The following is a 12,625-nucleotide window of genomic DNA, read 5'->3' on the forward strand; positions in this document are numbered from 1 at the left end:
GTACAAAATTTTATTTAATCACATTTACGGTAGGTTTTAATAAAAAAAAATCATACAGGTTCAGTTTTTACTTTTATGGCTTCATACTGTATGGTAATCTGTATTCCGCATATTTATATTTAGGAAAAAAATCTTAGAAATGGTCAGAGCACTTCTAATGTACAGTCGTGGCCAAAAGTTTTGAGAATTACATAAATATTGGAAATTGGAAAAGTTGCTGCTTACGTTTTTATAATAGCAATTTGCATATACTCCAGAATGTTATGAAGAGTGATCAGATGAATTGCATAGTCCTTCTTTGCCATGAAAATTAACTTAATCCCAAAAAAACCTTTCCACTGCATTTCATTGCTGTCATTAAAGGACCTGCTGAGATCATTTCAGTAATCGTCTTGTTAACTCAGGTGAGAATGTTGACGAGCACAAGGCTGGAGATCATTATGTCAGGCTGATTGGGTTAAAATGGCAGACTTGACATGTTAAAAGGAGGGTGATGCTTGAAATCATTGTTCTTCCATTGTTAACCATGGTGACCTGCAAAGAAACGTGTGCAGCGATCATTGCGTTGCATAAAAATGGCTTCACAGGCAAGGATATTGTGGCTACTAAGATTGCACCTCAATCAACAATTTATAGGATCATCAAGAACTTCAAGGAAAGAGGTTCAATTCTTGTTAAGAAGGCTTCAGAGCGTCCAAGAAAGTCCAGCAAGCGCTAGGATCGTCTCCTAAAGAGGATTCAGCTGCGGGATTGGAGTGCAACCAGTGCAAAGCTTGCTCAGGAATGGCAGCAGGCAGGTGTGAGCGCATCTGCACGCACAGTGAGGCGAAGACTTTTGGAAGATGGCCTGGTGTCAAGAAGGGCAGCAAAGAAGCCACTTCTCTCCAAAAAAAACATCAGGGACAGATTGATCTTCTGCAGAAAGTATGGTGAATGGACTCCTGAGGACTGGGGCAAAGTCATATTCTCCGACGAAGCCTCTTTCCGATTGTTTGGGGCATCTGGAAAAAGGCTTGTCCGGAGAAGAAAAGGTGAGCGCTACCATCAGTCCTGTGTCATGCCAACAGTAAAGCATCCTGAGACCATTCATGTGTGGGGTTGCTTCTCATCCAAGGGAGTGGGCTCACTCACAATTTTGCCCAAAAACACAGCCATGAATAAAGAATGGTACCAAAACACCCTCCAACAGCAACTTCTTCCAACAATCCAACAACAGTTTGGTGAAGAACAATGAATTTTCCAGCACGATGGAGCACCGGCACGGTGGCACATAAGGCAAAAGTGATAACTAAGTGGCTCGGGGACCAAAACGTTGACATTTTGGGTCCATGGCCTTGAAACTCCCCAGATCTTAATCCCATTGAGAACTTGTGGTCAATCATCAAGAGGCGGGTGGACAAACAAAAACCCACTAATTCTGACAAACTCCAAGAAGTGATTATGAAAGAATGGGTTGCTATCAGTCAGGAATTGGCCCAGAAGTTGATTGAGAGCATGCCCAGTCGAATTGCAGAGGTCCTGAAAAAGAAGGGCCAACACTGCAAATACTGACTCTTTGCATAAATGTCATGTAATTGTCGATAAAAGCCTTTGAAACGTATGAAGTGCGTGTAATTATATTTCACTACATCACAGAAACAACTGAAACAAAGATCTAAAAGCAGTTTAGCAGCAAACTTTGTGAAAACTAATATTTGTGTCATTCTCAAAACTTTTGGCCACGACTGTAGACAGATCTCTTTACACCCCAGGTTACTGTTGATCTTGACTGTATTTATGTCCAATATTCTGTACCTAAAGGTTTATCAACACTGCAAGCTGTGCTGGATTCTGCAGCTGAGAAGAAATGGCAAGTGACAGCAATCAATGTAGGCAACATTAACAATGACAGGAAAGATGAAACGTACCGATCCCTCTTCCAGGATCTGGAATTAAAAAAGGAAAGACGGGTGATTCTTGACTGTGAGAGGGACAAAGTAAACGACATTGTGGATCAGGTCTGTCATAAATGCTATAAATGTATATGCTGGGTACGACGCACATTATTGAATAAGGTTATCCCCCCACAATGCAAATGCTGTTACATTGATACATTTATATTTTACGTGTGCTGGGCAGTCTATACTGGGGAAAGCTAAATAGGTAGAATCACAGCTATACTATATTTTTAAATGTATCTCATTATACTATTATGTATACAAGAAGGCTTACAGTTTTCTTTTTGTGCATTAATTAAATCAATTTTAAAAGAAAAAAATAATATTCAGCAGTTGAGGATTTGATTATTATTTTGTTTTGCTCCTAGGTAATCACCATTGGTAAACATGTTAAAGGATACCATTATATCATAGCAAATCTGGTAAGTGCCCCTTAATATTTGTCTCAAATGTACAAGAAGTATACTAAAATATATGTTTTGTTGATTTTTGCCTTAACATTCTCAAATATTTAAAAGATTTTGAGATCTTGTGAATAATATATTAATTATGATTCAATTAATACTCAATTAACCCCATAGTGTGCAGGTAGTGTTCAACCGAGCTAATGTATTTCTATTTTGTTTTTATTAAAACTAGTTTTTTACTTTGCTTAGACAAGTCACTATTCACATCATAAGTGCAATGTACTGTACCACATTGTATTGGCATGAAATGCCATTGTGCCATGTACCGTATTACTATGACTGTATACAGATCAGATAGAGCTTCATTTTCTGTAACTTGCTACTTACAGTAACCTCTAATGAGCCAGGTAATGCCTTTCATCTCTTGCTGTTATCAGTAAATATCTTAGTAAATTTTGTATTTTACCATGATGTAACTGTACAAATACTACTCCAGGGGTAATAGTCCTTTATTCATTTTTACCAATAGTTAACAAATGCTATTTAATAGGATACTCTTCTTTAAATATCTGGCATATTGTAAATCTTTCACACACTAAAAAAGGGCTTCCACACATGGGCACATTGCACCTGTATTTACATTAATTTATATTAGAGATATAATATCCCTAACGTCTACTGAACGGAATTAGATTGCCACAGGGTTCTATGGCAGACTGAATTTGGCTCAGTAGAATCAAGCAGTGCGTGACCATAACATGGACCCTAAAATCCGGTCTGTACCAGTACAGTCTGAAATATGTCTGTGAAGGTTCTCATTTATCCCGGTCATGGTATATCTCTAAAGAATAAATCAAGGCAACTGGACGTACTCGCTCAGAATTGAGAAAGCTCGTTGGAAGAACGAGTGAAACATTTTCAAGAAATCTACAGTAAGTCCAGTTGCCTGAGATTTATTCTTTACAGATAGAAATAGGTCTTAAACAATATTCTAATATATTATAATTCTAAATTTTTAATCTATCCAATTCATGTTTTATTTATTTATTTATTTATTTATTCATTTTACATGTTATTGCAGTTACAAAAATGTTGCGTAGAGAAAAAAAAGAAAACATAATACTAGTAACAAACAAACCAAATACCAAGTGATATTATCCCATCCACTGATTATGCTGGTGTGCTGGATCTCCATACCATGCACTGTAAATACCAGAGAGCCTCACTCTTCAGATGAATGTTTTATTATATACTTTGACTTTATACAAATCATTTGATTAAGGCCTAGTTCACACGATCGTTTTTTTTTGCAAGTGTACGGGCCGTTTTCTTGTGTTCCGTATACGGTCCGTATACGGAACCATTCATTTCAATGGTTCCGCAAAAAAAACGGAATGTACTCCGTATGCATTCCGTTTCCGTATTTCCGTTTTTCCGTTCCGTTGAAAAATAGAACATGTCCTATTATTGTCCGCAAATCACGTTCCGTGGCTTCATTCAAGTCAATGGGTCCGCAAAAAAAACGGAATACATACGGAAATGCATCCGTATGTCTTCCGTATCCGTTCTGTTTTTGCTGAACCATCTATTGAAAATGTTATGCCCAGCCCAATTTTTTCTATGTAATTACTGTATACTGTATATTCCATATGGAAAAACAGAACGGAAAAACGGAACAGAAACGGAAACACAACGGAAACAAAAAAAGGAACAACGGATCTGTGAAAAACGGACTGCCAAACACTGAAAAAGCCATACGTTCGTGTGAACTAGGCCTAAGAGTAAATGACAGGTCAGCAGTAACAGCCCAGAATGTCCTGTAAAGTGAATCCTTTAAAACAAATATATAAAAAAAATACTGATTAGCATTTTCAACACTAATAATAATAATAATAATACATCCATAGAATTCAGTTTCCCAACATTTAGAACCTGCAGTTATCTTAATGTTTTTGGGATTATTACATGTTGTACCAGCCCTCATTCACAGTTTTATTAAAATTTCATATGTTCATTTACATATTAGGCTACTTTCACACTGGCGTTTCTGGGTCCGCTTGTGAGATCCGTTTCAGGGCTCTCACAAGCTGCCCAAAACGGATCAGTTCAGCCCCAATGCATTCTGAATGGATAAGGATCCGTTTAGAATGCATCTGTTTGCCTCCGTTCAGCCTCCATTCCGCTCTGGAGGCGGACACCAAAACACAGATTGCAGCGTTTTGGTGTCCGTCTGACGATGCGGAGCCAAACGGATCCGTCCTGAATTACAATGTAAGTCAATGGGGACGGATCAGTTTTCACTGACACAATATGGTGCAATTGAAAACGGATCCGCCTCCCATTGACTTTCAATGTAAGTCAAAACGGATCCGTTTGCATTATCATGAACAAAAAAACAAAACAAAACCAAAAATATTTTTTTTGTTCATGGTAATGCAAACGGATCTGTTCTGAACGGATACAAGCGGATACCAGACGGATCCGCACCTAACGCAGGTGTGAAAGTAGCCTAAGTTTACTTTGTTATTTATTTTATGCATATTATATTTCGTTTTATCGTGTTTTCTTTCCAGTTGTCAGCCTGGCAGTTATATTCTGGTGCTAGCAGTTCAGCCAATTAGCTGATTCTGATTAGGAAATTAATGGCGCAAGAAATAGTCTAGGATTGTAATCTAGCAACTAATGGCGGTTGTTTGAATATTTCATCTTCAGTTTTAGATGGACTGTAGAAAAATAAATGTTCCATACAACACCTGCTACCTAAATAGTTATGCATGGTCATTATCATTTGTGACAAATCAAGTTAAACCAATTTGATATAAACCATGACCTATGACTATCCAAGAAACTTTTATTTAATTTATCATCAGTCATGACCCATGAGTTGCCTACAGTATGCTATTAGTGATAATGTTGGACCCTTTGTCTCACTGAAGTACTGTTTGCATTGGGATAGTTTTCTACCCTTTTCTGACCATATTTGTTATTGTTTCTACTGCAATAATTAAAGGGGTTGTCCACCCTAGCAGCCCACAACCCCAATGGTCGTAACTTGTTATCCCACCTTTTCCATGTCACTGCCCCATTCCTGGCCATGTCCCATCCCCACCAGACTTGAAATGGTTGGGACCCATGACTGCTAGTGACATTGCGTTTTCACACATGTGACTGCTAGGGCCTCATGCACACAACCGTTTTTTTTAAGGTCCGCAAAAACGGGGTCCGTAGGTCCGTGATCCGTGACCGTTTTTTCGTCCGTGGGTCTTCCTTAATTTTTGGAGGATCCACGGACATGAAAAAAAAAGTCGTTTTGGTGTCTGCCTGTCACGGAAGGTGTACAGCAAACTAGAATACACAAAAGGAAGATCCGGCTGACTGGATCCAAAACTAAGGAACCAAAGGGATAGCCCTGCAACAGACCTAGCTCTCTCCCTAAACTGCTCAGCCTATGCAAACTTCTCAATGGTAGAAGATCGCATATCCTCGTACCTCGACTGAATAACCCCTGAACACCCGATAATAGTGAGGGGACACGACCACCGGCTCCCTACACTTGATACGGAGGGAGTCAGGGTCTCCTGGGATCCAGCAAACAGGAAAATACAAATGAATAAACAAAACTTATCTGTAGAAGACTCAGTAGTAGCATCCAGCATGCATATACTCCAGGAAGTTGTATAAATCGCAAAGTGATGCAGTATGGGAAGGGATTTAAAGGGATGCAATCAGTGCAACTACATGACAGCTGAGAGAGGCTAACGAGATGAGAAAATGAAAGCAAAACAAAAGGAACCTCAAGGAGGAGGTTCTGAAGGACGTCTGTCAGAGCTTCTCAGATGTCTGGTGGTGACAGTACCCCTCCTTCTACGAGTGGACTCCGGACACTCAGAGCCCACCTTCTCAGGATGGGACCTATGGAAAGCCCTGATGAGACGAGTGGCCTTAATGTCCGTCACTGGGACCCACATCCTCTCCTCAGGACCATAACCCTCCCAATGAACGAGGTACTGGAGAGAACCGCGGACAACACGAGAATCCACAATCCTAGAGACCTGAAATTCAAGATTACCATCAACCACAATCGGAGGAGGAGGCAAAGACAAGGGTACAATGGGTTGGACATAAGGTTTTAATAAGGACTTATAAAAAACATTATGGATCTTCCAAGTCTGAGGAAGATCAAGACGGTAGGCAACAGGATTGATGATGGACAAGATTTTGTAAGGCCCAATAAACTTAGGACCCAACTTCCAGGAGGGAACCTTCAATTTGATATTCTTAGTAGACAACCACACCAGATCACCAACATTCAGGTCCGGACCAGGCACACGTCTCTTATCCGCCACACGCTTATATCTCTCACTCATGCTCTTTAGATTATCCTGAATCTTTTGCTAAATCGATGACAAAGACAAGGAGAATCTGTCCTCATCAGGTAAACCAGAAGACTCCTCTCCAGAGAATGTCCCAAACTGCGGATGAAACCCATGTGCACCAAAAAATGGTGACTTATCAGAGGACTCCTGACGACGGTTATTTAAAGCAAACTCAGCAAGGGACAAAAAAGAACACCAATCCTCCTGATTCTCCGCCACAAAACAGCGCAGATATGTCTCCAGATTCTGATTGACGCGCTCTGTCTGACCATTTGACTGCGGGTGGAAAGCAGAAGAGAATGACAACCGAACCCCCAAGCGAGAACAGAAGGCCTTCCAGAATCTGGAAACAAACTGTGTGCCCCTATCAGAGACAATGTCTGAAGGAATACCATGCAATTTGACAATGTGATCAATAAATGCCTGCGCCAGCGTCTTAGCATTGGGCAAGCCAGGAAAAGGAATAAAATGCACCATTTTGCTAAAACGGTCCACCACCACTAGAATCACAGTCTTCCCCGAGGAACGAGGCAGGTCCATAATGAAGTCCATGGACAGATGTGTCCGAGGACGGGAAGGAATGGGTAACGGAAGGAGAGGACCTGATGGCCGTGAATGAGGGACTTTGGCACGAGGTCTCGCAGGCTGCCACAAAACCCTCAACCGACTTACGAAGCGCCGGCCACCAGAATCTCCGAGCGATGAGATCCACTGTGGCTCTTGCCCCCGGGTGCCCAGCAAGGACAGTATCGTGGTGCTCCTTAAAAATCTTGTGTCTCAAAGCGAGAGGCACAAACAACCTCCCAGGAGGACAAAGATCAGGAGCCTCTGACTGGGCTACCTGAACCTCTGCCTCCAATTCAGGATAAAGAGCAGAGACCACCACACCTTCAGCCAAAATGGGACCCGGGTCTTCAAAATTCCCACCTCCCAGAAAACAACGTGACAGGGCATCCGCCTTCACATTCTTAACCCCAGGTCGGAAGGTGACAACAAAATTAAACCTTGAAAAGAACAAAGACCATCTGGCCTGTCTCGGGTTCAGACGCTTGGCTGACTCCAAGTAGGCCAGATTTTTATGGTCAGTAAACACGGTAATAGGGTGTCTGGCTCCCTCTAGCCAATGGCGCCATTCCTCAAAAGCTAACTTGATGGCCAACAACTCCCTATCTCCCACATCGTAATTTCTCTCTGCGGAGGAGAGTTTCTTCGAGAAAAAGGCACACGGTCGCCATTTGGCAGGAGAGGGACCCTGAGACAAGACCGCACCTACACCCACCTCAGAAGCATCAACCTCAACTATGAAGGGCAGAGAGACATCAGGTTGTACCAAGATGGGAGCGGAAGCAAAACTCTCCTTGATATTAGAAAAGGCCTTACGCGCCTCTACCGACCAGGAGGAAAAATCTACCCCCTTTCTAGTCATATCAGTGAGTGGTTTAACAACAGAGGAATAATTCAAAATAAACTTCCTGTAATAATTGGCAAAACCCAGAAAACGCATTAGCGCCTTCTGATTCTCAGGAAGCTCCCACTCAAGCACAGCGCGGACCTTCTCGAGGTCCATGCGAAAACCAGAAGCGGAGAGAAGAAACCCCAGAAATTGAATTTCTGGAACCGCAAACACACATTTTTCCAGTTTAGCGTACAATTTATTCTCCCGCAGGATGAGCAAGACCTGACGTAAATGTTCCTTATGAGTTTTGAAATCAGGAGAAAAAATCTAAATGTCATCCAGATACACTAATACAAATTTCCCCATTAAATGATAAAAAATGCTGTTCACAAAATGCTGAAAGACAGCTGGAGCATTCATCAAACCAAAAGTCATAACCAAATTCTCAAAATGGCCCTCAGGGGTATTGAAGGCCGTCTTCCATTCGTCTCCTTCTCTGACCCTGACCAGGTTGTATGCCCCTCTTAGATCCAATTTATAAAAAACTTTAGCCCCCACAATCTGGTTAAACAGGTCCGGGATCAGAGGAAGCGGATAAGGGTCACGAATTGTGATACTGTTCAGCTCCCTGAAATCCAGACATGGTCTTAAAGAACCATCTTTTTTCTTAACAAAGAAAAAACTGCGGCAACAGGTGACTTCGAGGGTCGTATGTGTCCCTTTCTCAGAGATATAAGCACGCATAGCGACCCTTTCAGGTTGGGAGAGATTGTATAAACGAGATTTAGGCAGCTTGGCGCCTGGGGTGAGATTAATAGGGCAATCGTACTCCCTGTGAGGGGGCAATTCCTGAACACCACTCTCAGAAAACACATCTGAAAATTCAGAGAGGAAAGATGGTACAGTCTTAGTAGAAACCTCTGAAACAGATGTCGTGAGGCAATTCTCTCTGCAAAAGTCACTCCAACCATTTATTTGCCTCGCTTGCCAATCAATGGTGGGGTTATGTTTAGTGAGCCAGGGTAGCCCCAACACTAGAGGAGTAGGCAACCCGTTTAGGACGAAACATGACACATCCTCAACATGAGTATCACTCACAATCAAATGGATATTGTGAACTATGCCCTTTAACAATTTCTGAGAAAGTGGAACGGAATCAATAGCAAAAACAGGTATATCCTTTCCCAAAGTGCATACCTGGAAACCATGAGTTATAGCAAATTGATTATCAATAAGATTGACAGCTGCTCCACTATCTACAAAAATCTCACAAAAAATATTCTTGCTCTCTAGCGCCACCCTGGCAGGTAGAACAAAACGGGAACTACAAGCAAACGGAAAACCTTCAATTTCCGCATCAGCCTTGCCAATAGTAACAGATGGAACGTTTTTAGAGGATTTTTTTCTTTTTGTTTCTTTAATACTCTCAAATACTCTCAAAACTGCCTGAATCTCCTAGAGGGACAAACATTTGCCAAATGATTTATACCTCCACAACAGAAACAAACCTTCCCATGAGAGCTGAATCCTCTATTGTTAGAGGCAAGCAAACCCAGCTGCATGGGCTCCTGCTCAGAGGGGATTGAGAGAGACTGAGACCCCTGTGCACTGAATGAGACCGCCACACTGTCCTTGGACTGAGTATGACAGGAAGGAGTGATCTCTCCTCTCTCTCTAAGACGCCTGTCAATACGAACGGCCCGAGACATGGCAGACTCCAAGGAGGTAGGTCTCTCATGAAAGGCAAATGCATCTTTCAATCCCTCTGAAAGACCATGGCAAAATTGACTTCGGAGTGCAGCATCATTCCAACCAGTATCAGCTGCCCATCTCCGAAATTCTGAACAATATATCTCTGCGGACTGTTTACCCTGGCATAAAAGACGTAATCTAGACTCAGCCAGAGCAATACGATCCGGATCATCATATATCTGACCCGGGGCTAAAAAGAATTCATCCACTGAACAGAGGGGCCGTGCCCCCACCGGCAGCGAAAAAGCCCAGGACTGAGCGTTATCCCTGAGCAGCGAGATGATGATCCCCACCCTCTGCTCCTCATCACCAGAGGAATGGGGAAGTAGGCGAAAATGGAGTTTGCAAGCCTCTCTAAAACAAACAAAATTCTCACTACCCCCGGAGAACGTATCCGGGAGCGAGATCTTAGGCTCAGAACAAACTCCATGAACGCAAGCTGAACCGGTCACCTGAAACTGCGAAACAGTTTTACGGAGATCTGCTACCTCCAATGAAAGACCCTGCATGTGTTCAGTCAAAAGTGAAACCGGATCCATGCTTGAGACGGTTTTGGCGGTTTATAATGTCACGGAAGGTGTACAGCAAACTAGAAGACACAAAAGGAAGATCCGGCTGAATGGATCCAAAACTAAGGAACCAAAGGGATAGCCCTGCAACAGACCTGGCTCTCTCCCTAAACTGCTCAGCCTATGCAAACTTCTCAATGGTAGAAAATCGCATATCCTCGTACCTCGACTGAATAACCCCTGGACACCCTATAATAGTGAGGGGACACGACCACCGGCTCCCTACACTTGATACGGAGGGAGTCAGGATCTCCTGGGATCCAGCAAACAGGAAAATACAAATGAATAAACAAAACTTATCTGTAGAAGACTCAGTAGTAGCATCCAGCATGCATATACTCCAGGAAGTTGTATAAACCGCAAAGTGATGCAGTATGGGAAGGGATTTAAAGGGATGCAATCAGTGCAACTACATGACAGCTGAGAGAGGCTAACGAGATGAGAAAATGAAAGCAAAACAAAAGGAACCTCAAGGAGGAGGTTCTGAAGGACGTCTGTCAGAGCTTCTCAGATGTCTGGTGCTGACACCGCCTGGCCGTGCGTAGCTAAACTGATCCGTCCTGAATTACAATGCAAGTCAATGGGGACGGATCCGTTTGACGTTGACACAATATGGTGCAATTGCAAACGGATCCGTCCCCCATTGACTTTCAATGTAAAGTCAGGAGTCCCTTTTATACCATCGGATCAGAGTTTTCTCCAATCCGATGGTATATTTTAACTTGAAGCATCCCTATCACTATGGGAACGCCTCTATGTTAGAATATACCATCGGATTTGAGTTAGATCGTGAAACTCAGATCCGACAGTATATTCTAACACAGAGGCGTTCCCATGGTGATGGGGACGCTTCAGGTTAGAATATACTAAAAGAACTGTGTACATGACTGCCCCCTGCTGCCTGGCAGGCAGCAGGGGGCAGACCCCCCCCCTCCCTCCCCCCCTGTATTTAACTCATTGGTGGCCAGTGCGGCCCCCCCTCTCTCCTTTGTATTTAACACATTGGTGGCCAGTGCGGCCGGCCCCCCCTCCCTCCCCTGTAGTTAACACATTGGTGGCCAGTGCTACCGGCCCCCCCTCCCTCCCCTGTAGTTAACACATTGGTGGCCAGTGCGGCCGCCCCCCTCCTCCCTCCCCTGTAGTTAACACATTGTTGGCCAGTGCGGCCGGCCCCCCCTCCCTCCCCTGTAGTTAACACATTGGTGGCCAGTGCGGCCGGCCCCCCCTTCCTCCCCTGTAGTTAACACATTGGTGGCCAGTGCGGCCGGCCCCCCCTCCCCTGTAGTACTGTAGATTCATTGGTGGCCAGTGGGCAATTTTTAGAAGCATTATACTTACCTGCGAGCTGCGATGTCTGTGACCGGCCGGGCGCTCCTCCTACTGGTAAGTGAAAGGTCTGTGCGGCGCATTGCTTATAGCACAGACCTTTCACTTACCAGTAGGAGGAGCGCCCGGCCGGTCACAGACATCGCAGCTCGCAGGTAAGTATAATGCTTCTAAAAATTGCTAAGTAACCATGGCAACCAGGAGTGCAGTAGCGTCCTAGTTGCCATGGTTGCCGATCGGAGCCCCAGCGATTAAACTGGGACTCTGATCAGTACTCTCCGCTGCCACCAATGATAGGGGGGGAGATTTTAATTAGGAGGGGGAGGGAGGGGGGGCCCACTGGCCACCAATGAATCTACAGTACTACAGGGGAGGGAGGGGGGGCCGGCCGCACTGGCCAACAATGTGTTAACTACAGGGGAGGGAGGGATGGCCGGCCGCACTGGCCACCAATGTGATAACTACAGGGGAGGGAGGGGGGGCCGGCCGCACTGGCCACCAATGTGTTAACTACAGGGGAGGGAGGGGGGCCCACTGGCCACCAATGAATTTAAAACTGGGGAGGGAGGGGGGTGTGCCCCCTCCTGCCTGGCAGCACATGATCTCTTACAGGGGGCTATGATACGCACAATTAACCCCTCAGGTGCAGCACCTGTAAGAGATCAGATGCTGCCAGGCAACAGGGGGCAGTCATGTACACAGTTCAAAGTATATTCTAACTAGAAGCGTCCCCATCACTATGGGAACGCCTCTGTGTTAGAATACACTGTCGGATCTGAGTTTTCACGAAGTGAAAACTCAGCTCTGAAAAAGCTTTTATGCAGACGGATCTGCGGATCCGTCTGTGGGAAAGTAGCCTACG

The 12,625-nt window shown here is 44.0% G+C and overlaps 1 protein-coding gene across 11 annotated transcripts in view; it reads left to right on the forward strand.

Annotated features, from left to right (window-relative positions):
• The window catches only part of GRIA2 (glutamate ionotropic receptor AMPA type subunit 2), a 255,259-nt gene that overhangs the window by 121,010 nt on the left and 121,624 nt on the right, over positions 1–12,625 (forward strand). For all 11 annotated transcript variants that reach the window (XR_005776366.1, XR_005776367.1, XM_040418588.1 and 8 more), the window contains 2 exons: positions 1,801–1,997; positions 2,306–2,359. Coding sequence is in view for 9 of the 11 variants with exons in the window: in XM_040418588.1 (XP_040274522.1) it covers positions 1,801–1,997; positions 2,306–2,359 (251 nt within the window). In the remaining 2 variants the exon portion in view is untranslated. The remainder of the gene's footprint in view (positions 1–1,800; positions 1,998–2,305; positions 2,360–12,625) is intronic.

The sequence above is a fragment of the Bufo bufo genome, chromosome 2 (genome assembly GCF_905171765.1).
Source record: "Bufo bufo chromosome 2, aBufBuf1.1, whole genome shotgun sequence".
Classification (NCBI taxonomy): Eukaryota; Metazoa; Chordata; class Amphibia; order Anura; family Bufonidae; genus Bufo; species Bufo bufo.